General features: G+C 36.0%; 5 protein-coding genes and 2 long non-coding RNA genes across 7 annotated transcripts; 6 read left to right on the top strand and 1 right to left on the bottom strand.

The window, feature by feature from the left end:
• The first annotated feature begins 858 nt into the window (after window positions 1-858).
• LOC119998814 (probable glutathione S-transferase) lies at window positions 859-1,824 on the top strand. The gene is made up of 2 exons (XM_038846258.1): window positions 859-1,187; window positions 1,286-1,824. The coding sequence occupies exons 1-2, from the start codon at window positions 879-881 to the stop codon at window positions 1,631-1,633; spliced, it is 657 nt and encodes a 218-aa protein (XP_038702186.1). The 5' UTR covers window positions 859-878; the 3' UTR covers window positions 1,634-1,824.
• Window positions 1,825-8,680: 6,856 nt separating this feature from the next.
• On the bottom strand, window positions 8,681-9,442 carry LOC119998586 (protein FAR1-RELATED SEQUENCE 4-like). The gene has a single exon (XM_038845929.1). The coding sequence runs from the start codon at window positions 9,440-9,442 to the stop codon at window positions 8,681-8,683; it is 762 nt and encodes a 253-aa protein (XP_038701857.1).
• A 3,629-nt stretch (window positions 9,443-13,071) lies between these two features.
• LOC119999012 (serine carboxypeptidase-like 49) lies at window positions 13,072-14,053 on the top strand. Its single transcript, XM_038846504.1, has 2 exons — window positions 13,072-13,416; window positions 13,656-14,053. The coding sequence occupies exons 1-2, from the start codon at window positions 13,112-13,114 to the stop codon at window positions 13,924-13,926; spliced, it is 576 nt and encodes a 191-aa protein (XP_038702432.1). The 5' UTR covers window positions 13,072-13,111; the 3' UTR covers window positions 13,927-14,053.
• A 513-nt stretch (window positions 14,054-14,566) lies between these two features.
• LOC119999013 lies at window positions 14,567-16,546 on the top strand. The gene is made up of 3 exons (XR_005468328.1): window positions 14,567-15,288; window positions 15,362-16,366; window positions 16,453-16,546. It is a non-coding gene; the product is annotated as an uncharacterized LOC119999013 (long non-coding RNA).
• Window positions 16,547-17,981: 1,435 nt separating this feature from the next.
• Window positions 17,982-19,532, top strand: LOC119998116. Its single transcript, XR_005468194.1, has 3 exons — window positions 17,982-18,198; window positions 18,294-18,436; window positions 19,052-19,532. It is a non-coding gene; the product is annotated as an uncharacterized LOC119998116 (long non-coding RNA).
• Window positions 19,533-19,608: 76 nt separating this feature from the next.
• LOC119998114 lies at window positions 19,609-20,574 on the top strand. The gene is made up of 2 exons (XM_038845340.1): window positions 19,609-20,055; window positions 20,281-20,574. The coding sequence occupies exons 1-2, from the start codon at window positions 19,796-19,798 to the stop codon at window positions 20,417-20,419; spliced, it is 399 nt and encodes a 132-aa protein (XP_038701268.1). The 5' UTR covers window positions 19,609-19,795; the 3' UTR covers window positions 20,420-20,574.
• An 816-nt stretch (window positions 20,575-21,390) lies between these two features.
• On the top strand, window positions 21,391-26,088 carry LOC119998113 (amino acid transporter AVT1D-like). Its single transcript, XM_038845339.1, has 11 exons — window positions 21,391-21,932; window positions 23,013-23,305; window positions 23,574-23,788; window positions 23,934-23,957; window positions 24,062-24,242; window positions 24,364-24,583; window positions 24,786-24,921; window positions 25,017-25,182; window positions 25,323-25,366; window positions 25,458-25,520; window positions 25,639-26,088. The coding sequence occupies exons 1-11, from the start codon at window positions 21,763-21,765 to the stop codon at window positions 25,732-25,734; spliced, it is 1,608 nt and encodes a 535-aa protein (XP_038701267.1). The 5' UTR covers window positions 21,391-21,762; the 3' UTR covers window positions 25,735-26,088.
• Window positions 26,089-27,553: the final 1,465 nt, after the last annotated feature.

The following is a 27,553-nucleotide window of genomic DNA, read 5'->3' as shown; positions in this document are numbered from 1 at the left end:
GTAAAAATACAAACTATATCCATAAATTTGATAAAAATGTTTACAAATAACATCATTGGAATTCGATCAAACACTTATTTCTCAATGCATCTAACTAGACCATTAAATTGTAATTCCATAAAGCACTATAAATGTATTGTTACTTCGCATATCAAAAATGTAATTCTCCTACTGATTCTTAAGTGTCATTAGGGGACACTTAGTTAACATTAGGGGGTGAGTTAAGTTAAAAATTTTTATTTTTTTCCTTGGTACTATTACCATTAAAATTTTTTTTAAGTGGGGGTGGCCGCCCACCTTTGGTTAAAGATGGTTCCGCCTTTATCTCATGCTCACCTTACACTCACACTCACTCTATGCTCTTCTCATGCTCACCTCAGATAATTATGAATCAAATGTCCCGAAATGTCAACCAAATGCCCCCTTATAACTTAGGCATGGGTCGGAAATTCAGGGATCGAGGCACTCCAGCACAAACATTGGTCTAGCTTGCTTGACAAGTGCTAGCTAGTGTGCTAAACGATCTTCTACAGGTGGATCTAGGACTAGGATAGACTGACCGTTTAGGTTAGATCTCCAATTGATCCTACACCTGCAGAGAATCAGAATTTACACATTGTATTATAAACATATCAACCTTACAACAGCAAGTCAACTATTGGACAAACAATATTTAAAATGAAGGCAATATACGAATTTCAGAATTAAAAACACAGTTATATAATATATGGTCAAAACAAAACTCAAGCTTACTGCTCAAGAAAACAAAAGCGTCATGAATGACATAATTCTAACTTGCTTTCCAAACAAGACTCCTCCATTTACCCCTATAAATTGCCTAATACAGGCAAACAAGAACCATCATCAGTAATTCAAACATGGGAGAAGTGAAGTTGCATGGAGTCTGGCCTAGTCCCTTTAGTTACAGAGTGATATGGGCTCTGAAACTCAAGGGTATACCATTTGAATACATAGAAGAAGATCTTTCCAATAAAAGTCCTCTACTTTTGCAATACAACCCTGTCCACAAGAAAATTCCAGTCCTCGTTCATGCTGGAAAACCGATCTGCGAGTCCATGATTATTGTCCAATACATCGATGAGGCGTGGCCGGAGAAACCCTTGATGCCAAGTGACCCTTATCAGAGGGCCATGGCTCGATTCTGGATTAAATTTTTTGAAGACAAGGCACGTGTTTTCACACATTTGAATATAGTTAAACTTTAATAGTTGTCTATATATTTGTTTCTGATAACATTTTGATGAAAATATGCATATGCTAGCAGGGCATCGCAATTGGGAAAATGTTTCGAGCCACAGGTGAAGAACTAGAACAAGCAAAGAAGGATAGCTTGGAAATGCTGAAAACCATCGAAGAACATGCAGCAGGAGAGACGAAATTCTTCATTGGAGATGAGATTGGCCTAGTGGACATAGCCTTCGGTGCAATTGCTTACTGGTTGGAGGTCATGGAAGAAGTACTAGGAGTGAAGCTGCTGGAAGCCCACAAGTTCCCTAAACTTGCAGCTTTGATCAACAATTTTAAAGAAGAACCTATAATCAAGGAAAACCTCCCAGATCACCATGACATGCTTGTTTTCTTCAAGGGTCGCAGAGAAAAGTTACTTGCCTAGGTATCATAAGAGAGTGTTTGTCAGTTGTCATATTTAGGCTCCTCTACTAATAAATAAAGCCAAGAATAATAAGAGAGTGTATTTTAATTTGTCCTACGCATCCATGCTTAGGCAGATTAGGCTTCTCTATAGTAATAAATGTAATGATTAATGAAATGACATGATATAGCAGAATCTCATGATTGAACATACACTAACTGTCCTAAACTTCTTGCGACTTTTTTTTTAACCGATGAATCATTCAACACAGCATGCTCTTTGGAAAGCTGAGTGAACATCAATATCGGACTACCAGAATAATCTGTACCACTCTAATGATAAGAAGTAAGACTAGGCCATAGCCCATGTAGGTAGGGACTGAAAAGCGGGACAAGTCCATGGAACCAGGACTCAACAACAAAATATCTCAGCTGGTTCGTTCGAACTACCGACCTCGGATACCATACTCCCTAAATCCGAAGAGATAACCAACTAGACTATTGCCAAGTAGTTAAGTGCTTGCGACTTGCACATTCAAGGGAGTGGGAATCCTATACACCTTACCAGCATACCATATTATTCCTATGTTTTGGTTAATGCCGTCATCAATATCTCCTCCGCATCACCAAGTGCCTGAAATGAAGGCCATACATTAGTGACACAAAAAAATCATTAAAAAAGAATAGGAGAGAATTGGTATACAAGTAATCCAAGCCTTTCTCTATGTGTGCCCCAAGCTGTTCCAAAGCACCCAATAGAACTTCATCTGAAGCCATATTACAAGCTGCTGCTAAGGCACATATGTCACTGAAACCTCTGTTTCCACCCACACTTTAAATTACATTCTCGTATAACCTTCGTCGATGAAAAGTCTCTTGAAGGCTTGAACCATGCAATGACACCTGATACGATAAAGCAGCGCCATTGCCTAGACCTAACAAGATTATATTCTTCACCAATGTTTCTCTTAATGATTGGTCAAGAGAAAAAATCCAATACCGGTTGATTCCACTATACAGGAGTAAAGATAAAACAAAGAACTTCAAGTCTGGCACCTTCATGATAACACCAGTCCTTTTCCTCCATTCTCGGTTCATCCACCTCTCCACATGACTCATTTTCCTTATCATCAGTAGAGTCTGCAAGTATGAAAATGTTCACGCTTATACCAGTGGTCTCTATCCCATTTGCCGCCACACTTGAAGCATAGACCTTTGTTTATTCTTTCTTGTACTTCCTCTCTAGACAACTTCTTGATTTCCTTAGACTTGTCTTTTGGGGTGTCTATGGCAATATCTTGCCTTTCCATGAAGGTTTTAAGCATAGACCTTTGTTGATTCTTTCTTGTACATCCTCATTGCTTCTTGTAGTCGCTCTGGTTGCTTGAGCTCTATCACCAACCAAGGTTTTAATCCACCAATGAATAATCCCAGCAATGCTTCCTTAGACCAACATTTCACCATGCCTAAACTTATCCATGTAGTCCTAGACTCGCCCTTCTTGCTTCAACTTAGCCAATTGCCCATGATGGTTGACTATTGGTGATGGTTCCTATTGAGCCAAAAGCTCCTTTTCAAATGTTGTCCATCATAGTATCCTTTCATCTTGATCATATTCGCCTTTGATCCATTGCCACCACTTGCTCGCCTTACCAACCAAGTAGAAGCATGCAATCGCCACTCCCCTCGCGTGGCACCTCAAATACATAGAAGTAGTGTTATGCCTCGTCTAATTACTCATGTGGGTCCCTGTCACTAAACCTTGGAAAACCCACCTTAGACTTCTTAGGTCCCCTATCAAATGGTATATTCTTCCCATACCTTTCCTCGCTATAGCGGCAACTCTCCTTGCCCACAGCGTTGGTCGTGTCTACCATAGGGCCTATGGTCTTGCGTCCGTGGTTCCTCTATGAACTCGTCTTCATTCACCTCTTCATGGAGTGGGTAACAGGGTTGACTTCTTTGACTGTAAGTCTTGGATATACGGTTATCACCCCAAACCACCTTTCAACAACCTTGCCTCCTCCCAGATCTGATCCTTCATTATGAGTTCGTCATCTCACTGTCTCTTCTTCGCGTCTATCAGCTCCTTGGATGCGTGGATCTAGAGATCTCCTCAAATCTATTGCCTCCACTAACTGTTCTGCCAACCTTCGTTCCAACCTTTCAATACTCTCCCTACTCTCTCTCCTTAATTCCGTGTACTCTCTCTTCATCTTCGTTGAGGGTCATCATCAGCTGGGCCACTGTGGTGGTCACCTCCTCCAATGTTCGCAACATCTTCTTTCCATCGTCCTCCAATGCCTCAAGCATTGCTTTGTTGGTACCCTGGTTGTTACATGTCTCCATTGACTTCAAATCGAAAAAAAAAACTTGATAGAGATAGAAAACTCTCAATAAAAGCACCAAATTAATAAGGACCCGATTCTAGATCCAACACCAAATCACTCCAAAAAATACAAAGCACCCAAACAACTCCGAATAAGAACAATAACAAGAACAATGATTGAAAATGAAGCTAGAATTTACAAAATAAAGTCCTAATACAATTTCTAGATCAAAACCTTGACTAGGATTCCTCACCAGCCCAAGTTGTTCAAAGTAAGAATACAATGAACCACCAAAAGCTAAACAAGAACCTTGATTAGGGTTCAAGTCTAGCTCAAGAAAATCATAGTAAGAGTCCTTTGACGTTCCGAATCTCAAAATGAGTTTCTCCTTGGCAGTTGCACTGTCATTGTACTCTTTTCTTCGATCCCCTATATCATACAAGTATAACTTTATTTATACTAGTCAAGGTTGCCCTATAGATTTATGAAATTAATTACAGATTGACACATGTCCAAATCACTTGGTGTTATATTCCCCATGCCACATCAGTGCTTGGACTTGCTTTTACTCGCCTCGCTAGCCACGCCGATGGCAGTTCCTTCATTAGCTTCGACTTCATTGCTAGCCTAGACATCATCGCTAGCCTTGACTTCATTGCTAGCCTTGACACCCTTGCTAACCTTGATATCATCTCTAGCCCTGATATTATCGCTAGCCAAAACATCATTTGCTAGCCTTAACTTCATCGCTAGCCAAAAACCTTTTGCTCGCCTCACTAGTCACTTCAAAACCTAAAGGCACCATAATACTTATGGGGTCCACCTTGACATGAGTATTTTTGTCATTAATCCATAGGCTCGTCAAAGGGTTCTCTGTTCCTAACTAACGGAACGCTATTGGATCAAATGACAAAGACAGTGTTGAGAAAAAGATGGCTTTTCCCGGATGACATTAAAATTCATCAGTTTGCTTTTACATCCAAACGAATATAACACGTGTAATACTTGGATTTTGTCCTGGTCAATTTGTTATTATTTCTTATTTCATTTAAACATTTTATTTTTAAATATATATTGTGGAAACTCAAATATAGAGCTCAATTGAATTTTTGTCAAAAGCTCAATTAAATTTTCCCCGAGCTAAATTAGTGTCCTAACTCAAAGCCCAACAAATCCAACCCAAGATCCAATTAATTCAACCCAATAAACTATAGATCAACAAATAAAACCCACAAGCCCAATCCAAAACTCACAAGCCCATGAACCCATAATTCGAAGAAGGAGTATGCAGGCTTGCGTAATTTATTGAAAAATGAGTAATATTTACAAATGAATAATTTAATTTAAATAAATGAATTAAATGTCACATTTTTGAATTTAACGATAACCATTTTAGGGTTAAAGTCGTTTTTCACAAATGGATGGTAAAGACTGTTATTGTCTCGGGGCAGCAGCTATCCCGATTTTGAAAAAAAAAATACATAATTAAATGAATGTTGGCCCAAAGAGACGAAAAAGTCAAATCCAAATGGACACAAATAAAACAACACAAAATAGTTGTGAAAATGGGCCCAAAACAAGCCAAAAATACATTCCAAAACAAGCCCAAAAAACTATACAAAAAATGCCCAGAAAAAAGCCTAAAATAGCTCAAAAATTATCCCAGAAAAATTGCATAAAAACTGTCCAGAAACTACCCAAAAAACTGCACACAAACTGCCCTGAAACTACCCAAATACCTGCACAAAAACTGCCTAAAATTTCCCAGAAATTAACCCAGAAAACTATACAAAAACTGTCCAAAAAAAACTGCACAAAACTGCCCAGAAATTACCCAAAAAACTGCACACAAACTACCTATTGAACAGTCTAAAATAGCCCAGAAATTAGCTCAGAAAACTGCCCCAAAATAGCCCAGAAAACCGCACAAAAACTGTCCAAAAAAAAACTGCACAAATCTGATCAGAAACTAACCAAAAAAACTGCACAAAAACTGCCCAGAAAACTGCCTAAAATAGCCCAGAATATAGTCAGAAAACTGCTAAAAAACAGCACAGAAACTGCTCAAAAACACCCAAAAAAACTTCCCTCTACACGGAGACAGAATCTCTCGAAGAGGGGAAGGACTTGTTTATGGGATTTTCTATCTTTGATAGCAAAAAATCCAAAACAAAATGGGAGAAAACTATTCAAAATTAGGACAATAAAAATAAAATAACGGCGTTGCTATCTACACCCCCTATATTACTTCATACACCTCCCTTCAAATCATTTCACGTACTTCCTTGCAATTGTCTGCTAATTTTTTGTTTTTGTTTCTGTTTGTCTATTTTCTTTTCCTTTTTTCTTTTTCTGATTTTTTGGGATACCAGACTTGAATTTTATAGAAACAGTGTTTATTATTGAAAAAGTAGGAGCACTTACATTTATTTTTACATTGAAAGGAATCTTGACACACTCTCTCTCTTATTCTTATTGGCTTCTCAAGAATAATAACATCACACGGTCAAAGTTGGTTAAAAATTAATTGATATTTTTCATTGATATCAATTATTTTTTGTTAAAATATAAATGAAATAATAATAAAATTGACGGAGGATAAATTTAAAAAATTTTAAAAAGATATCTCGTCAATCAAGTTTTGTCGGACATTTACCCATGTATCCTCTCCAAAACCAAGTAATCCAACAATAGCCCGGAAGTCACAATTTTCATCAGCTCTTACATCTTTTACGAATATAATGTAAGGTAGCAATATAAGTGAGAACTGACTAAGATATACATGCTCATGGACAGTTTATAAATACACATACATAAACAAATTCAATTTAATTAAGATTTTTATTTTATTTTTATTATAGTAGCATAAAAATATTTCAACATACACATAAAAAATTATTTTCATTTTCATTTTAAGATTTTTATTTTTATTTTTATTTTAAATTTGTATTTTTGTTTTCATTTGTTATTATTTTTTTCATTTTTTACTTCTAGTCTATCTGATTCCCAAAAGTTTAATGAATTATAAATGGAACATGCCCGATCATAACAGCTGAAATAACATTTCGATACTCAAACAATTGATGTAAATTACAATACTATGATTTCAGGAGGAAATATAGAAAGTCTACACTTAATAAATGCTTCTAGTTGTTCTGCGTACGGCGTAACCCATGCAGCTGCGCAATCGTACCTGTATCTAAACCATTGAACCATAATGGGAGGCATCGGGTAACCGTTTGTCAAGGCAACTTGGACAAAGTGATTATTGTTAACGAACCCGATAGTGATAATAATGTGTTCATGCGGCGGCGGAGGCATTGATCGTAGTGGCAAAAGTGTCATGCACTGTTCAGAACTAAGAAGATGTAATATGGCATTGTACCTTGAAGCAATCAAGTGACCCATGTCTGACATTGTCATCCAGTTCTGAAGTGGTGCTGCTCTATCTGATTCCCAGAAGTTTAGTGAGTTGTAAATGGAACATGCCCGATCATAACCACCAAATAATTCAACATACTCTGCCCAAAATGTTCTCAACTCGTCAATCAAGTTTTGCCGGACGTTTATCCATGCATCCTCTCCAAAACCAAGTAATCCAGCAATAGCCCGAAAGCCACAATTTCCATCAGCTCTTACATCTTTTAAGAACATAATGTAAGGTTGCAATATAGGTGGGAACTGACTAAGATATACATGCTCATGGGCAGTTGACCTCGATCTTGAAATCCTTTGCGTAGGAAGTGGTGGAGTGCTATAAATAGATGAACAACTGTGTCTACCTGGTTCCTGAGAATAACAAAGATCTTCTTGCTGAATGAACTCGAATGCAGACGCATCACCACTAGTAGATCTGGCTATTTTCGTCTTTACGGAGGGGCGAACTGATGAACTATTGTGTCTAACTGGATCCTGAGAATGATTCAAATCGTGCTGAACAAAATCGAATGCGTACTGATTACAACGAGTTGATTTGTCTACTTTCTTCTTTGAAGAGAGGCGTCCACGAATATTTATCTTAACAACTAGTTCAGGAAGAGCAGTTATTGATAGATTAATTATCTCCCTAAACTTGCTTAGTAGACTGACTTTACCAGGCTTTGATTGACGCTTAAACTGTTCTGTGAACATTTGTAGCTCGACACTACAGTCGATATCATCATTTACATGTGAAACACTTGGCAATAAGTCAAGTTTTTTGCAAAACTTATCAATGCAAGCAATTGGTATAGTGCAAGCTCGTGCACACATGACAGTCCATTACTCGTACGAAGTTTACATCCGCAAGAGTAGATGTCTTCACCAACAACTTTAGACTGTTCAAATTTCAACCAAATCAGATTCAACGCATCCACTGAGACAAAACCCCATAATTCTCGAAATAGGTCTGTTTTGAATCGATGTTGAACATTATTTTTGCTTTTCTCCAAACTAGCTTTTATTGCTGTGAATTGACCTTGGATGAGCTGATGAATAGACGACACTACTTACTCCAAGTATGATTGAGGTGTGCCCAAGTATCGTTTCAACTTTGAATGCTGACTCTCGGCTTTGTTAGTGGTCAGGTTGCCGAAATGCATGTAGGTGTCTGTTCAGGCGGATATGAACATCTCCTTATATGGCATCAACCATACATCTTTAATATAATTCATGACTTTGGAGTAGTTTTGTAAATTCATCTCAGGAGCAGATAAATTGTACACATACGCATTCTCGGTTTCTGATTCAATTAATGTGTGTCACGTGGAGTAGAATGAATCCCAAGATTCCTTGTCTCGAAATGATTTTTTACAGTGGGATATAACAGCTCTGTCGATGTGCCATCTACAAAGCAGTTTCATCGACTCGGGAAATACTTGGGCACACGACCTCATCAATGTCAAATCTCTATCAGTGACAATAACTCTAGGAAAAGTGGATTCATCCATTGTTGACTGCAAACAATTCAGCGCCCAAGTATAATTGTCCACCTTTTCTGATTGCAGGAAAACAAATCCTACACAAAATGTCATCTTCGTTGAAGTCACGCCCACAATCTCAAATAGAGGCATCCTGAACCTGTTAGTTTTATTTGTAGCATCCATCAATAACACATGCGGGAATGCACGCAATAGTTCTATCGAACCTGGATGTGTAAAGAATAATTCTTCAAGCTCATTAGTCTGAGCATTGCTTCGATTAAAGAAAACGTACTCGTACTGGTGTAGGAATGACATAAGTTGTTGTATTTGGGATTTACCAGCTTTCTCTGTTGTTCGAAACTTCTGGCATGCATTGTATATAGTTTTAATGGTGGACACGTTGTTCGGATCCCTGTTCTTTAACGTGTATAAGATGTTTCGTGGCTTCACCAAATTCTTTGACATATCTACCAATATTTCATTTTCAACCGTAGAAAGCTTACCGACATATGAATGACCCTTCATATATAATGCCGCGGAATGGTTATGCACTCCACATACTACTCTTACCATCCAATCATCATCTGTCTTCAATTTCATCCCTTTCACTCTGAATGGACAATCTCTTTTTTTGTGCCAGTTAACCTTGTGGAGTTTTTCTTACTTTTGTAGGTGCCACCACGATCACATTGTAACAATAATTTGTGTCTCCTTCCAAACCCACCAATCTCTGACCTTTTCGTAACAATAATAAAACTCAAATTACGTCCAGTATTCTGCACCCATTCAATTAACGATTGACGCGAATTGAATACTTGAGAATGTATTAATTTTTTTAGAAATTAACAAAATATAGCATATATTAATTTAGTTATTTAGCTAACAGTTAAATGTTTATATATATATATATAGACGCCTTTACATAATAATAATGATAATAATAAATGCTAGATAAATTTCTAATATTTAAGAATTAAACTAGAAATATTTTTGATCAGGCCATTGACTCTAATATGTACCACATGATCCTAGAACTTAATGGCCAACAGGCCCCCATATACTCAAATGATCCAAAGTGTTGTGGTGGACTTTACTAATGAATTAATATTAGTATGTATCATATCACACACGGTCACCAAAAAATAGTTCATATTCTAATATGCACATTACGGATTAAAATGTTTTAGTTTGACAAACTAAATTTCAAAATGTACAAAATAGATCACTCAAATATATTTTTCAAGTTTTTAGCGTACCATATCGGTAAAAAATTCATTTGTAACATCCACTTCAATGTCTTATTGACCTTCGTTTACAAGATCAGGTTCTTCTTCTTGTTTTATTTCATTTATATCAATATCATCGTGCCAAAAATATAAATTCACTTTAATATATACTATTAATCAAAATAATTATTAAAAAAATAAAATTGATATATTTCCCTTATCACTAGAAGCACTTGACAATCTTAGCTCTTCACCCCAACATTTCAGATGATCCATAGGCGAGATGGTTGACTTTACGAAAATGAAACTAGTGAAGTTTTCATAGAGGCTTCAAGCTAGAAAGCAAATAGCAAAATTCTCGCCCTCTATGAGTTAGACAGTACCTGATGCATTGGGTTGCTTTGAAAGGTATGGGGTAGATCCAGTTCCTGAAGCCACAGAGGCAAAAGCCATTGTTAGTGTACATTTCGAATCAGATAACAGGACGTAGATAAGAGGCATCGACATTAGTACTTGGTTTTCATTCAACTGGAGATAAGTTATATACATATAAATAGAGTTAACATTTTTTATGTTCTTTCTCTCTTAAATTTATATTTTATTTTTATAGTCCATGGCTTTTCCAGTTTTCTAATGTTATATACATATAAATGGAGTTAACCTTTTTTATGTTCTTTCTCTCTTAAATTTATTTTTTATTTTTATAATCCATGGCTTTTCTAGTTTTCTAATGTTATATACATATAAATAGAGTTAACATTTTTTATGTTCTTTCTCTCTTCAATTTATTTTTTATTTTTATAATCCATGGCTTTTCCTGTTTTCTAATATTTAGGTCTTTAATTTATTACAGCTTTTAATAAAAAATAAAGGAAAATTGACACATAACATCCTGGTTGGTTGGTCAGACTAACCTGAACTCTTAGCATACGACCTCTCTCATTGTAATGCGATGTTTATGTTTCCATCTCCTGACCATGATAACCTATGAAGGCCAATCTCTCGACTAGTTCGATCGCCTATTCCTTGATGTGTACCCAGAAGATTGAAGAAAGCTTAAATTTTGACCAAAAAACCTTGAATCATCTAGAGAAGTTATAGAGGACTACACTGCCAAGATAAAAATTGTAACATAAATCACCTCAAAAGCCATGGCAATGTCATTAAATTTGGAAGAAAAAATGCTTATTGGATCAGTTTGGCAAACAAGCAATGCTGCAGGCAATTTTAACATGTAAAAAGTTAAAGTGACAAGACGATGAATAAAATTATTAGCTCTTATGGGAGGTGGTGTCGAAATTTAATCACAAAGGGTCCCTTCATCCAATGGGATTGGTGGACATTTGTCACTAAAACGAATGAGACAAAGGGGACCATGGGACATGATCAAAGCAAAGTCATCATTGTGGGGGTAGTGGGTAGTGGGTAGTGTCAAAACAAAGTCTCATTGTCACACGTCATTATTTTCAACTCACAATGACATATCACTCAATCTCTACCATCCATATTTCTTTTTGAAATATATATATATATTCTTTTCAGATAAGATGACGGGCTTGTCAGGTAGGCTTTTGTAGAACATAACTTGTGTGCTTTCAAGACAATTAATCCATAATCCAATTTTCAAGACACTTGTCTTTTCAATAGGGAGTGTATATGATGAAAATAGGGGGTTTGAATAGCAAGACCCATGAGATGAAAATAGGGGGTTTGAATAGCAAGACCCATGAAATAAACCAAGAGGGAACTCACAATCACAAGGGTCAAATTACGAGAGCGAAGCGAGAGCAGGGAACCCCAAAAAAGGAGACTGGCACAGCCGTTTTTTCCTCTCATTTTCCTTTTATTCTGAGGTCTAAAACTTTTAAGGTTTTCTTTGTTTGGATTTATGGGCCCATGGGCTTGTGAGTTTTGGATTGGGTTTGTCGGTTTTATTTGTTGGTCTATCATTTATGGGTTTGTGGATTGGATCGAATCAATTGGGTCTTGGATTGGATTTATTGGGCTTTGAGTTAAGACACCAATTTAACTTGGAATAAATTTAATTGGGCTTTGGACAAAAGTTCAATTGGGCTTTAAATTTGAGTTTTCACAATATATATTTAAAAATAAAATGTTTAAATGAAATAAGAAATAATAGCAAAATAACCCGGACAAAATCCGGGTATTACAACGCGCATAAGTAGACATTGTTTGGAGCTCTTGGGCGAATTCACCGAAGCATCCCCCATGTGCACGAAGCCGTGAACAACAACCTGTTCCTCCAATTCGGTTACTATTTCGTATTTTATGGTGTGGAGCATAACAAATAACCACAATAAGGTGCAGTGCGATTTCTTGTGTTGTGGGGAGATGAATCATTGAATGATAGTATGATTGTATAAAATGTTCAATGATGTCATTAATGAAGCTATCAGACAATGCTTTCGAAAAATAAAAATCTTCACGAACAATTTTAATTTGTAACTATTTTTATAAATACATCAATATAATAATATATATTTGATATGGTTATACTCCGGTAAAATTAATTTCTTTTACTATGGTTAACAAACTATATATAAATAACAAAAAAATCAATGTCCTCTTATTCTGAATCCTGACTATGTGTCCGTTGTTGCCTACTTAAGGTTGGGTTTCTCATCTACTTTAGAAATATAAGATTAAAAGATCATAATTATTTTTTTAAAGAGGTGTTTGAACACAATGTAGTTTGGCTTGGTATAAGAGATTCCACAACAACATAATAAAACAAAACTGTGGAATTGGTTTAAGAAAAGGTGCCTGCTAGGGTTCGGAGAATCTCATGCTTTCCTAGCGCACGGCACGACAGTCCCATGCCTTGTGTTTTCTGTTCGGACACACTAGACTTTATCAATAAAGGTGAAATGGACGGTGCAACATAGTGAGGCCTTAAAACTCTAGACATAAATTCATTTATATATGTCTTGTCCTTTTATGAAAATGATTAATGAGTCGGTTGGCTTGGGTTAGAGAGAACCCTATAACTACCCTAGACTAACTCACACACAGGCAAACAATAATGGCTTCAACAGTTTTTTTTATTTCTCTCTCTCTTTTTCTTTTTGTCATATCATCACTTGGGTATGCCAGATATACCAAGCACTCGATTCCTTCAACAACAACAATCATTTCATTCAAACAACAAGAAGAAAAGCTAACAAGATCTACCAGCTTGTTTCCTGAAGATGATGTTGGTCCCTACGAGGATAACTCTTCAGTTGAGAAGGAATTTAAGTTTCCTTTTCTTCCTGCTTCGGACCCTTTAATTGAAAAGCTTGCTCGTCATGTCGGTTACATACGGCTTCCGCATACTATAGATGCAAGGTAATCATTAATCAAGTAATCCTTTGGTACAATCCTAGATGTGGAAACTTAGTCGAATTTCTTAACTTGCAACAACCGATTTTCCTAGGCTCAAAAACTAACAAACTGTTGCTAGTGTGGAGTGGTGGACTTGTTCCATCTTCCTATTGCAATTTTCCAAATAAATGCGAGATGTTGTACAACTTCGACATATATACTATGAATCTAAAGATTTTGTTATTTTTTTAAAATTTTTTTAGGATGTTCTACTACTTCTTTCAATCACGGAATAAGAAAGACGATCCAGTTGTCCTATGGTTGACAGGAGGGCCAGGAGGCAATAGTGTCATTTCAATATTTAATGGAAATGGTCCTTTTCATATCGAAAAAGATCCCTCAAATGACCTCTACCTAAAATGGAATGATTATGGTTGGGATAAGGTATTGTATCATGATATTATTTCACTATGTAAAGGGAAAATTAAGTTATTCGCTAGTCAAAATCAACTCTCCTGGAGAATTTATATTTGATTAAATTGATATTTTGTTAGAGCATTCATATCAGATTACCTAAACATGTGTCTGTCTGTAAAATAGAGAACTACTGTAGAGAATTTATCAAAATTTAGCTCTACATCTAATTATCTAGAGGTTCTCTATTTTACAGGACATGAACAGTGATTCCCTACATCAAAAGAATCACTATTCACTTTCCTAAACATAAAATAATACAATTTATTACTTTATTCTCTCATCTCTCTTTTCTCTCTCCTTACTTCTCTCTCTCCTCACTCTTTCTCTCTCCTCTGCTCTCTCTCCTCTCTCTGCCCTCTTTATCTCTCCCCTCTTTCTTTCTTTCTCGCTCCTCTCCTTCTCTCTCCTCTCTTTCTCTCTCCTCTCTTTCTTCTCTCCTCACTCCTCTATTGTCAAAGAAAATAATTAATCTTCTCCAATTTTTAATAGCATTAATTTATTATTTTAAATAAAAATAATTGATTTATTTCAAATATAATTAATCTATTGTTTTAAATGGAATTAAAATTATTTTAAATAGAAGTAATTTATATTAATAGAAAAGACAATGGAAAGAGAAAGAAATATTATTTTAATGCAATAGAGAATATGATAGGTAATCTGATGCAGTGTTGGTTGGATAGAGAATCTGTAAAATAGAGAAAAGTGACATTTTGTCTATATTTTAGGGAATCTGTTAAGGTAATTTGCTACAGGTGCTCTTAGTAGAACTCAATCCATTATAGTTTAATGGTTAAATAGAAAACAAAAACATGTTATCTTCAAAATGTCATATTCATTGACATGTCATTTCAACATAATGTCTTGCTTTTATTTCATTCTTTTTAGTGTGTTCTTTTTATTGTGTTCTTTTTAAATATTTTTCAATAAATGATGTTGTTTTTATTATTGATTCTTAAGTGTGAGCGAGATCTTGAACCTTACTCCTTTTTGAAATCCTCAAGAATTTCAATCAATATATGTTGACCAACCTATTTTAATTTAAACATATTATAATTTATTTATTTTTGATATAGGTTTCAAACATCATATATGTTGATCAACCTATCGGAACAGGTTTTAGTTTCACTTCTAACAAAAATGATATAAGAAGCGATCAAATTGGTATAAGCAATGATTTGTATGATTTTTTACAGGTTCAATTTTTTCCTCATCCTATCCATTCTTAATTCAGTTAATAAAATCTTATAATTTACATTTTTTTTACAATGATAGGAATTCTTTAAACTATATCCTGATTTTGTTAGAAATAATTTTTTCATAACTGGACAATCTTATGCTGGCCACTATGCTCCTGCTTTGGCTTCTCGGATACAGGAAGGAAATAGAAAAAAGGAGGGAATTTATATAAATCTTAAGGTATTTATTTGACTTAATCAATAATTTTTTATGTTGTTCTTTATTAAAATTGTTTAGCTCTATACTTTTGCAGGGATTCGCTGTTGGTAATGGACTTACAGATTTAAAAATTCAATACCCTTCAATACCAGATTATGCTTGGTCTGAGAGTCTAATAACACTCGAGCAGTACAACCAAATAAAGCAATTGAATCCTATATGTGATTCATATATAGAAACTTGTCGTGCGTATTATTTTTTACATCCAATTATTTTTTGTTATTTATATTATTTTTACATGTTACGACATCTGGTTTCTGGAGGAGAGAATCACTTTATTGATATATTCTGGGCATTTGTTGAAATAATTAAGAGAGTTAAACAATAAATGCACTTGATTGACAATTTGTGAATGTTGCTTTTTGTTAGGCACTGGTAACGATACTGCTTGTTTGAATGCATATACGTTTTGTGAGTCAATATTACAAGAAACGCTTAGAACTGGAAATTTTGATGTAAGAAATCCTAAGACAATCATCTCTTCATGTGTGTGTATGTGTGTTCTTACAAACATAATTATGAAACTTGAACTTGAACTTCCATGTGTTTGTGATATATAGTCTAAAGACATTAGAAAGACTCGTGGAGCTAGTGGTGACTACTCAATGTTGACATCATTTATGAAGAAGCAATCAGTACATGATGCTTTGGGCGTGTCAGATAGATTATTTGTTACGTTGAGTATGCCTGTATATAATGCATTAAAGAGGGATAGGGTAAAAAATCTTGAAGTGGGTATTCCAGCTCTACTTCAGAATGAAATCAAAGTTCTTATTTATGCAGGAGATAGAGATCTTGTTTGCAACTGGATTGGTAAACTTCACAGGAAAATATATGTATCGTATTCATAATTTATTTTTTGTTTGCAACAAAGTTTATGTATATTGGTGTTTATATTTGATCAGGAAATTTTCGATGGGTCTCGAATATGGAATGGCATGACAAACAAAAATTTATAAAGTCTAAAGTTGTTACATTTAAAGTTGATGGAAATAATTCAGGATTGATGACTAGCTATGGACCTCTCACTTTTATCAAGGTATATGAATGTGTATGTGCATACGCATCAATGTATACTTTTTAATGTGCATATGTCTAATTATGGTGATTCTTACTCTAAATCAGGTTTATGAAGCTGGACACAATGTTCCATGGGATCAACCAAAAATTGCTTTGCACATGATAAAAAGTTGGATGCAAGGAGAATTCTAAGCATAGTCGGTTGGGGCGACAGTAGGATTTGGCATAGAAATAGTTCCATTGATGAAACCCAACTTGGATTTTGCATTCAACAATATGGACATAACACGACACCAGGTTGAATAGTTCTGCCCATTGAGTGGTTTGGAAACAAGGACTAGACCAGGATGGTATTGAAAAAAAAACTAATGCTCCGATACCATGTAAAAAGGAAGAAGGAAATTTGTGTGAAATATAACACTTTCTCATTGATAGAATCACCTTTATATACAAGTCTATTCTATGATTGAGCTAACTAATAAAAATCAGTTTACATCAATCAAGCTAACTAATATATATCAAATTACCTAATTGATATGATACAGTCACCTAATAGTAATTATCCCATAATTATTGTGATTCTCAACAGATATCTTCTTATAGAATTTCTTAGAGTAGTTGGATGAGTATTATGAAAACAAGACAATCAAGAACTTAAGATGGAAAGAGCAGGGAGGTGGTGAGGAGAGGATAGGAGAGAGATAGGAGGAGGTGCAACGTGTCAGTTGGAGAACTTTGAGATTGAACCAACGGTTGAAATATAAAAAATTCAAACAGGTTTAGTTAAGGACTTAAAGGTTTTGAAGACCGGATTGGTCATCGAACCGAAAAAATCTTAAGTTCATGGTTTAATGGTTCAATTGGGGTTTAAACCGGGTTCAATGTAATTATTATATATATCTCTACATTATATGCATAGTGGTTAGAGCATTTTTTTAATGAATAAGAGGTGATGAATTCAAACCATACTAATAACAAAATTTAAAAATATTTTTTAAAGTTAAACAAGTGAACCGTACCAGTTCAAAATCGATCAGTTCTGACAGGTTCAATTGAAAAATCCTGATTCCTAAAATCGTCGGTTTTGACACATCAACAGGTCCGGACAAGTGTTCGGTCACTGGATCGACCAGTCGGTCCGGACAAGTGCTCGATCACTGGTTCGACAGGCCAGTATGGTCCGGTTTTAAAAAACTTGTTAAAGACCATTCCAACCCCATCCATCTTTGGCTCCCACAGGTTCTTACACATCAACAGGTCCTGACAAGTGTACGATCATCGGACCGATCGATCATTCCAGACCAGTGCCCGATCACCTGTCTGGCCGACCGGTCTGATCCGGTTTTCAAAAACTTGTTAAAGACCATTCGAGCCCCATCCATCTTTGGGTCCCACACATAGAAAAATCAAGTGATATAAATGATTGTCTTGGACTTTTGGATGCCCCAAAGAACAATCCCATATCGATGAAAGCAAAGGAAAAAGGTCGCAAATACGTATACATATAGCGGCACGCCGTAAAATATGTACAAAATTATGTCGCGAGATGTATTGTACCTGTTGAAAATTATATTATTAAATAATATTTTTTTTCCTATAAACCTAGTTTCAATTATTTTATACAACTTTACGGCGACACTTTTCGCCACAACTAACGTTAAAATTGCACGAAATTTTTTTTTAGCCCAAAGACACGCCTCTCCCAAATCGAAGGTGCCTTCTCTACCCTAGCATGTGTTTCTCTTTCAAGTTAGAGGAGGTCCAAATCGGGGTTTCTGAAACCTGCGTTTCAAATCAGAGGAGGTACCAAATCAGGGTTCCAAATCATTTTATTTGGATTCGATAGAGGAGGTACCAAATCAGGGTGCCTCCATTCGACATGTAGTTTTGTTGGTTTTTTAAGTGTAATTTTGATTACTTTTCTGTCTCATTGATTCTCTTTTCAGGTGGATTTGTTAATGCTAATTGTTCGATTCAGGTGTGGGGATAGTGCATGAAGCGACCTAAGGCTGTGGAGAAGAGAATGTAGCGAAAGGAGTGTCTCTGTTGTTTATGTTGAGAAGAATTGCTAATTGTCTACTTAATTTAGGTATTTGCTTCATTCAATTGCTTTATTCTCTGCTATAGAATTAATGTTCTAGAAGGTTGTGGGTTGTGGCTGTAGTTTATCATTGTTTTTGGATTTTTTTTTTGTGGCTGTAATTTTGACGGAACGTTTATTGCATGCCTCTACACACGGCCACCCCAACCTTGGCCCGGTTGTGGGTTTGCAACTAGTCCCTAAATTTTCTTGAAAGGTGTGGTCGGAGCGGTCATGCTCCCACATCCTTGAAATATTGAATACCACGATCTTTTCAACGGGAAAGCATATTAGTGGGGTCCCATAGATAGATTGATGAATTCGGGTAACAACTGTACTTGGGATAATAAGCATTGCTGCGCATATGGGATTCCAGGCAGGGAATGTTTTTCTTTTGCTTTCATTCATAATTACGCAAATTTCGTCGTCTAATTAAAGAAATACTATGTTGATAGTTTAGCCATTACCTTTGGGAAATTAAATTTCTGGTGGTTTTGATTTACATGAATGCTATATTCAAAGATAATGTTTTGTTTTGATTGTTAATGGTCCGAGTTTATAAGTTCAATTATAGACTCATTATTAGCACTGTTAACCCTCCTACATGTTTTTCTATACATGTAGATAATTGTTGGAGCTAAGAAGGTATTTCAAGCCAAATAAAGTTTGAGGTTTAGTTGTAAGGCTAGAATTGTTAATTTCCGTAAGAACGATGTAATAGATGATTAAAATGTGTTTGGATGTTTCTTTCCAAATTGTGGAACATGTAAGTACTTTAAAGTAAATTACGATGTATTAATGTTTAGTATGTAGAATCCGATAAATAAGGCATTCGGTATACCCATCGTATAACCCAAGTAATCGAGATTATACGAGAAGTTACCGTGCAGTGTAATTACCCCTAGGGAAGGATTTGGTGGTGCCCAGCTATTTAAGATCCCATTCTTGAGCTGTGAATTTGTCATCGTATAACCCAGATGTTGATATGTTAACACACAATCTCATATGGATCATGGGGTATGTAAAATCCATGATTTCACATGAATCATGCACATCAATCTTAGTATTTGGGATAACTCGAACAAAAAATACTGAAATTTTTACCATTTTTATAGTTTTTTTATGCGATCGAGGGTCGTGAAAATGTGGTGGCAATCAAAAGTGAGTTTTTGATTGCCATAGGTGACGTCCATAGTGGACCAGCCTTATCTAGAAAACCATGGGAATCTTGAGTTCTGATGTGGCCTTATCCAAAAGTATTATGAGTGACAGCAAATCCATTTGAACAAAGAAGATCCACACGCTATATATAAGCTGCTCGATCGCGGAAACCTCCTTCTCTGATTTTCTCGAGCTCTATTCAACAGAATGGCGTCAATGGCTGCTCTGCAGAATTTCTATGGGGCAACTAGTAATCACTCATTCTCTGGCTCCTATGCACTGCCAATGCGTGGAGGTTCGAAGATTCAGTCATGGCATACGAACCAGAAGAAGAAAAATAGAGCCTTGACTATGGTTGCAGCAGTCGGAGATGTGTCAGCTGATGGCACCACCTACCTCATTGCTGGTGCGGTTGCTGTTGCCTTGCTTGGAACTGCCTTTCCGATCCTCTTCTCCCGCAAAGACCTGTAACTCTCTCTCTCTCGATCTCTCTCTTAGTCTCGTGCACAGTACTTCATTTCCCTCTTTCATTGTGCAAGTTCTGTAACATCTCTTCAAATATGGCAATTTTGGCAGTAGAACAATGACTAATTGTTTGAATGCAAGTTCTGGGAAAACTAAAAGCTTGCACTTTTCCTTTAATCATGTTTCTGTTTTCAGTTGTTAACAGCTTGGGTTAATGGTTATTGCAGGTGTCCTGAATGTGACGGAGCAGGTTTTATTCGGAAGTCGGGAGCAGCGTTGAGGGCAAATGCAGCACGGAAGGACCAAGCCCAGATTGTATGTCCTAATTGCAATGGCCTTGGCAAGCTCAACCAAATTGACAAGTGAAATCCAAATCAATCTGTAACCTGAATCTAAATCCTGCTACTCTCTATATCTTAAGAGGATTTTTTTTTAAAAAAAATATATGCACTGGAATAATTGCTTCGTTGTATTTGTAATTACTGAATGCCCTAATGATATATTCTCTTGCCTCTTCTTCTTTTCGGCTTCTTTCCCTCTTTGTTTTTTTGACATATTGGGTGTCTCGTAGTCACGAGAATACCAGGAACAAAGCAGCCAATTGGTTGCACTGTCAATTGGGTGGCACAGAGGTGTGCTTAAAAAACCCAAAATAAATATTGAAAAAAAGATCCTCTGGTCGCACTGAAGCAAAGGGCCCGATGTTCAGGGCGTGCATGGAAATGCAATCTACTTATGCTTGGGCCGAAAGGGATGCCTCCCCCGTGAAGAACAGTTTATGTTGGTATGGGTGCAGGCATGCGCTGCAATAAAAGACTGAAAGGAAGGTTTGCAATAAAGGAAGGTTAATGGCTAATTCTGTGGCCAACGCAAGAAGTAGGAAATGGCAAAAGCGATGACTTTTTTGATGAAGGGGAGTGACCTAACCACTTCTTTTTGTTAGAGCATGTCGAATGGGTTACTCAAAATAAATAAAAACTTGTTTTGGATGATGCTTTTTCATTTTTGTATCTTTTAATGGATTACTTAAACTCTTATCTATTTTTAAAATTCATTTTTAAATAACTCAAATTTAAGGTATGACCCATATTGTCTATATCAATTTTAATTAATTTTTATTTGATTTCTCTCTTTTACAACTTTCTTTTATATTTATATTTTATGTTTCTCTTGCATCTGTCCCTCTCTTTTATTTTAAAATAATTAAATATTTGATGTGATGAAAATTGAGTATATAATTAAAAGGGTATTAAAAAATTGATAACCTAAAATTATATTTTACTTAAAATAAGGGGACTCTGTTACAAAAAATGGGTAATGGGTGGAACTTGCTCTTCCTGCGCTGTGTAAGTGTTCGTAGAATTTCGGACTTGTATTCCTTCTCAAATACATAGGCACCGATTCCTTCGGATCTCTGTGTCTTTCTTTCCATTGTTGGTTTGCTATTAATAGATACGAATTTAATCGCTCGATAAACTTTCCATTGAAACTTGCATTGTACGCGTCAATGTGCCCTCAAGATACATGCATTTCACCCCATCACCTCCGACTAAATTGGGAGCAAACCAAATCCGGCAACTCTCACCAAACACTTTCGATTTCTGTGGATATTCGTTCTGTGTATGTGATCGATTTAGGTCAGAAAACGATACTCAGGACCAGCATTTTGAAGCCGTCTTTACTGCTATGCGAAGTCGTTGCTTTTGAAGATGAAGCTGGAGGTGGAGGACCTAGGGCACGACCGACGAGACGAGTTCCAAACAGATGATGAAGAAAACCAGGCTGAAAGGGTTTGCGATAGCCAGAGTGATACTGATACTGATTCTGACGTTTCTGAGACATCGAGGGTTCGCACATCGACATGGCCTCAAAGCTACAAGTACGTTATTGGTTTTTCGTATGAAATAATGATTTTCTTGCTTCTAAATGCAGTTCTGCGTTTTCTTTAATCTGTGAATTCGTTTCTTCATTTTTGGTTACTGAATTCATAGATATGAAACAACTGCTGCATTCAATATAAATTAGTTGCATGATCCTTTCTGTTGTTTATTTGTTGATTAAGAGTTTGTGAAAAGAGATGATGCTCTTATGTCATTTATCTGAATAAGAAAACTTCATATACCAGCAAGAAAATCAATTAATTCTACCGCATTGGCACTGCCCTGCTGCTGGGTCTGAATGCTTGGCACAAACTCATTGCAATTTAAGGGATATTACTCCTGACGGACCTTATGCTTAGATTCAGTGATATGGATTATGGAAGGTTAGCAATAGCTGAGGACTTTGAATTGTCAGCTAACTTGGGTGTCTTGTTGCCAGTTTGCTACTGCTATCCCAAGACATAGTTCAATTCTCAATTGGTTAGACATAAGGCATATTGTCAAGCAATGACAGGCAACTGTTTTAGGGATGTTTGGATAGTTCTCTGCCTGTAGGCATACATGTATGTCAAGAGAAGGGAAGAATAATTTCTTGCAAGTGTTCCTGTTCTAAAAGGTTTTGGGAGAGATGGATTCATTAATCTTTTTGCCACAAGAAACCAAGGAATTGGAAGACTGAATTGATTGTAAATAACATTACTTATGTGGTCATTAGAGACAAATAGACATAATCAGATACACATATGCAAAGAAGGAAGCTCCGTGAACTCTGGAGGTTTTGCTTAGAGATAAGGACGCTGTAGTTGCTTGTATGCGGTCATTAGAGACAAATAGACATAATCAGATACACATATGCAAAGAAGGAAGCTCTGTGAACTCTGGAGGTTTTTCTTAGAGATAAGGACGCTGTAGTTGCTCTAGTATGAGTTCTCTGGTGGTTTGCTGGTATAGTTTCAAGTTGTACTTAAAGACCATATATAAAGTACTGTAAATATAATTATAAATTAGATAATGGGAAAGTGAATGATTTAGGATAATTTTTCCTTGTCTTCTGACCTGTTTTAGATGAATACATGCAGGGAATCATTGGACAGATTAACTAGTGTGACTCCTCCCTCCTTTAGTTTCCTAAGAGGGACTAATTCAACAGGAATAAGCACCTCCTTCACTTCACCAATCAAGAGACGTCAAAGTGATGAACTTGATTCTCCCCTTGGTAAACCCCTCATTTCTGGAACAGCGATAGATAGAGAAGAGGAGCCTTACTCAACACTCCCGACAAATTTATCAATATCTACCCACACAAAGTCATCTATCAGTGATCTGCCACCATTATCAGAGCAGTGTTCATTTTCTCAGGCACTACTTAATGGTAATTCTCCTATATTATTTCACCTATTGTTTAGGTACTCTGTTTCTAGCAGTATTTTTCAAACAAGATGACTCTGTTGAAATAGTTTAATCCTCGGTTAATTGGCAGTTAACAGCACCCATATTTTAATTCATATGGAGTGCTTAGACATAGTTTACTCCATATTTACTCATTTGCAGAACATTGTGAATAAATAAATAATGTGGATGCCTGCTATTGAATTTCATTGATATCCAAAAAAATAAGCTCTTAATGTTACTCTTTGTAGGAATCAACGTTCTATGTGGCATAGGCCTTCTTACAACTCCTTATGCAGTCAAAGAAGGAGGGTGGTTGAGCCTCTTACTACTCTTACTCTTTGCTATCATTTGTTGCAATACTGGAATTTTGTTACAGCGATGTTTACAAAGCTCTCCTGGACTACGTACTTATCCAGACATTGGGCAGGCTGCTTTTGGGGCATCTGGTGGCCTAGCAATATCTGTAAGTCAAATACCATTGAATGCTATCCATTAACATATGATAATAATACCGTACATAAGGTATTTGTTTTAGTCAATCGTTAGATTTACCTCTTGTCAACCAATTGTTTGACAGCAACTCTAACTCTGGCTTTGATTAAATGCAGATTATGTTGTACGTCGAGTTATATGTAAGTAAAAGGATTATTTTCCTATATTTTCATTCTAGTTCTCTAGTTATTTTTTGTCCCTGTCCTAGGATGTTGTTCTGACAGATAAGCAGCTTTGCCTGTAGGCTTCTTGTGTGGAGTTTGTAATTATGATGGCTGATAACTTGTCAACACTCTTCCCGGACACCAGCTTGACTTTAGCTGGGATACATCTTGATTCTCTTCAAATCTTTGCCATCACAGCAACTCTTCTTGTTCTACCAACTGCTTGGCTTCGAGACCTTAGTATTCTATCGTACCTTTCAGGTTTTTAACCATGTCTCCCCTCTTTGGATCTCCCACTTTTCTTTCATTTGCCTTTTCTAATTTAAAAATATGGTCATAGCAGTTATAGAGCTGATCTCTGAAGCTCTTTTTTTTTGTTCAGTTGGAGGAGTAGCTACATCAATCCTTGTGGTTTTATGCTTGTTATGGGTGGGGGTGGTGGATAAAGTCGGGTTTCATCCCAGTGGAACAGCTTTAGATGTTGTAAACCTTCCTGTCTCACTTGGCATATATGGTTTTGGCTTCTCTGGCCATTCCGTTTTTCCAAATATTTACACTTCCATGAAAGAACCATCACAATTTCCATCAGTGATTATATCCAGGTAAATAATTCATTTCATTTCTGAATGGGAATTTATGATAAAAATATGCAAAAATGGCAAGTTCCAATAAGATAATGCTACCAATTTCTTCTTTGGTAAATTACTGGAATTTTGACAAATCTTTTATCTATTTCAAGCTTGGTCTACAGTTCATGAAAACAATTTTACCGGTTTGCTAATATTTTTGTTTTCCTCACTGCAGCTTTGCTTTTTGTTTCTTCATGTACTCTGGAGTGGCAATTTTCGGATTTCTGATGTTTGGTGACTCAATCAAATCTCAGTATACATTAAACCTGCCGACACAATTTGTAGCCTCTAAAATTGCAGTCTGGACAGCAGTATGTCAAAAGACCGTTTAATATTTTTCCAAAAATATTCTTCTTAAATTGAGCATTAATGTTCAAACAAATTCTTTTTTTTGGGTGTTTCTCAGGTTGTGAACCCTATGACAAAGTATGCTTTGACAATAACGCCAATTGCATTGAGCTTAGAGGAACTCATGCCTTCACACCGCCTTAGATCTTGTGGTGTACGGATAATTATTAGAACAATTTTAGTAATTTCTACTCTCATTGTTGGACTCACAGTTCCCTTTTTTGGTAAGAACTTTCACTTTGTACTACTTAAATGTGCTTTATCCCCTTGATGCCATGCATAGGCTCTTTAAAACAGTATGAACTTATCACAAAAGACGCTTGTCTGCAAAAACTGCTCACTTTGTTTTTCAATTTACCTGCAGGAATTGTGATGGCGCTAATCGGATCTTTACTTGCAATGATAGTTGTGAGTTATTCCCCATAGATAATAGAACTCCACTTTCATTTACAGATGCATCAATTAGTGCAACATTCATTCATTTATTTCTTAATGGCAGGCTGTTATCTTTCCCTGTGTATGTTATCTCAAACTACTGAAAGGAAAGTTAACCAAGTTTCAGGTATAACAATTAACAAAGCTTAACGTTTTGTTGTGCCATGCTCTTATGTTTTTCTATTTTGATATTAACCTTTCCACAATCTGTTCTTACTTTTTTTTTTTTAACTCTTTCTTATCAGATTGTTACTTGCTATAGCACTATCCTTTTGGGGTTTGTGAGTGGTTGCCTTGGCACATATTCAGCAGTCAAAAAGCTAGCAGATAAATTCATCTGATACAAAAGGTCAAGTTCATGGCAGAAACGTTGATTGGGATTCAAGAATCAGAAAGGAAAATGACTGAGAAATTGTTGAAAGTTCTGAGGCTGGTAAGAATATTTTATAGTTCTGTTGTCGTACTATGAATATTCCCCCATTTTCGTGTCAAATCTGTGAGGAGAATAGGAAGAAGGAAACATGGAAATTAGAACGAAGATTATTTTACAGTGGCAAGGTTACTTCATTGCAACATGAGATTGCATGAAATTCGCATTTTGATAAGAATACAGTTTTTCTTTCTCACGTTATTAATATTCACACAACCCTTTAAATGCTGTGAAAGTATATGCTATTGTTATTTGTAATACCTGAATTTTGTCTGAGTCATTATTTCTTATTTCATTTAAATATTTTGTTTTTAAATATATATTGTGAAAACCCAAATTTGAAGCCCAAATGAACTTTTACCCAAAGCTCGTTTCATTTTATCCCAAATAAAGTTTGTGTCTCAATATTCAATTAGTTCCTCGCCCATAAGGTAAACTTAAGCCAAAACGCACAAACCCAAGAGCCCACAAAGCCCACCCCAAAAAAGAAACCCTAAGAAAGTTGTGACCAAATAAAGAGAGGGAGGGGGGCTGCGTGGGAGAAAAAAAAAAAAGAGTAGGGGCGGCTATAGTAGGCCAAAAAACAGAGAGGCGGCGACACAAAGAAAAGAAAGTGGAAAGAAACGACAAAGGGTGAAAGAAACGACAAAGGGTGAAGGAGAGAAGAAAAAAAGAGAGAGAGGAAGAAGGAAAGAAAAGAGGAACAAAAGGAAGAAGGTAGAGAGAATCCTTGACATGTTTTGGTTCATTCTACTTGCTCATTCTTTATTTTAAAAAAGGTCTCCCCATTTCATTTTTGATTCTTGCTAAAGGGTGTTCATCTATGATAGAAAATCTCATAAACAAGTCTCTCCCCTCTTCGAGAGATTCTAGGCTTTGATTTGATGAAGTTTATTGTTGAATATGTTGAGCTCCATCTTATGCATATTGCCATTTGATTTCTTTTTTTATTTCATTCTTCATAATTTTGTTATAGACAAAATTTTGAGCATCATCCTATTTGCATTGGAAAACTGTTCTTCCCCTTTTGATTTGTGAGAAACACCATGAACAATGATTTTTTTTGAGCTGTTTGTGGACATTTTCTGGGCATGTTTCTAGACAATTTTTGGGCATTTTTTGGGTTGTTTATTAGGCTGTTTTCTGAGCAGTAATTTGGGCTTTTTTTTTGCTGATATTTGAACCAGTTTTGGACCCATTTTAGCCTCTGTTTTTTGTAAATATTATTTTGATTCTCTCCTAAAAAAAATGATTCTTTTTTCAATAAATTACGTAAGCCTACGCACTCCTTCTTTGAGAGATTATGTCCATGTGTAGAAGGAGCTTTTTTCCAAACAAATCCCTCGTTTTCAAAAAAATAAATAACATCTTGTCGCAAGCTTGTGTACTTCTTCTTTGAGGGATTTTGTCCTGTGTAGATGGATTTATTTCAAAAAAAATCTCTTTTTCTAAAAATCTCATAAATATTTTCATTAGTCCTTATTCAAGTGTTAGTAACCACGCAAGTGGGTGTCGTAGGATACTAACATCTTCCATGTGCTCAATCGACCCCCGGACCCAATTCTCAAAATGGCATATCAATATTTTATAGGTAACCAATTGCACCTTTAAAACAATTGTTGATGACTTACTCGTTTTTTGTAAGTCCGTCCGCGTCGCGATTTCGGTTGTTATTGGTCAACTATTGTGTCAAAATCAACACACAAACAAAGCAAATAATTGATTGACTA

This window comes from Tripterygium wilfordii, chromosome 5 (assembly GCF_013401445.1).
Source record: "Tripterygium wilfordii isolate XIE 37 chromosome 5, ASM1340144v1, whole genome shotgun sequence".
NCBI lineage: Eukaryota > Viridiplantae > Streptophyta > Magnoliopsida > Celastrales > Celastraceae > Tripterygium > Tripterygium wilfordii.
The sequence above is the reverse complement of the archived record's forward strand: the minus strand, read 5'-3'. Positions and strand labels throughout refer to the sequence as shown.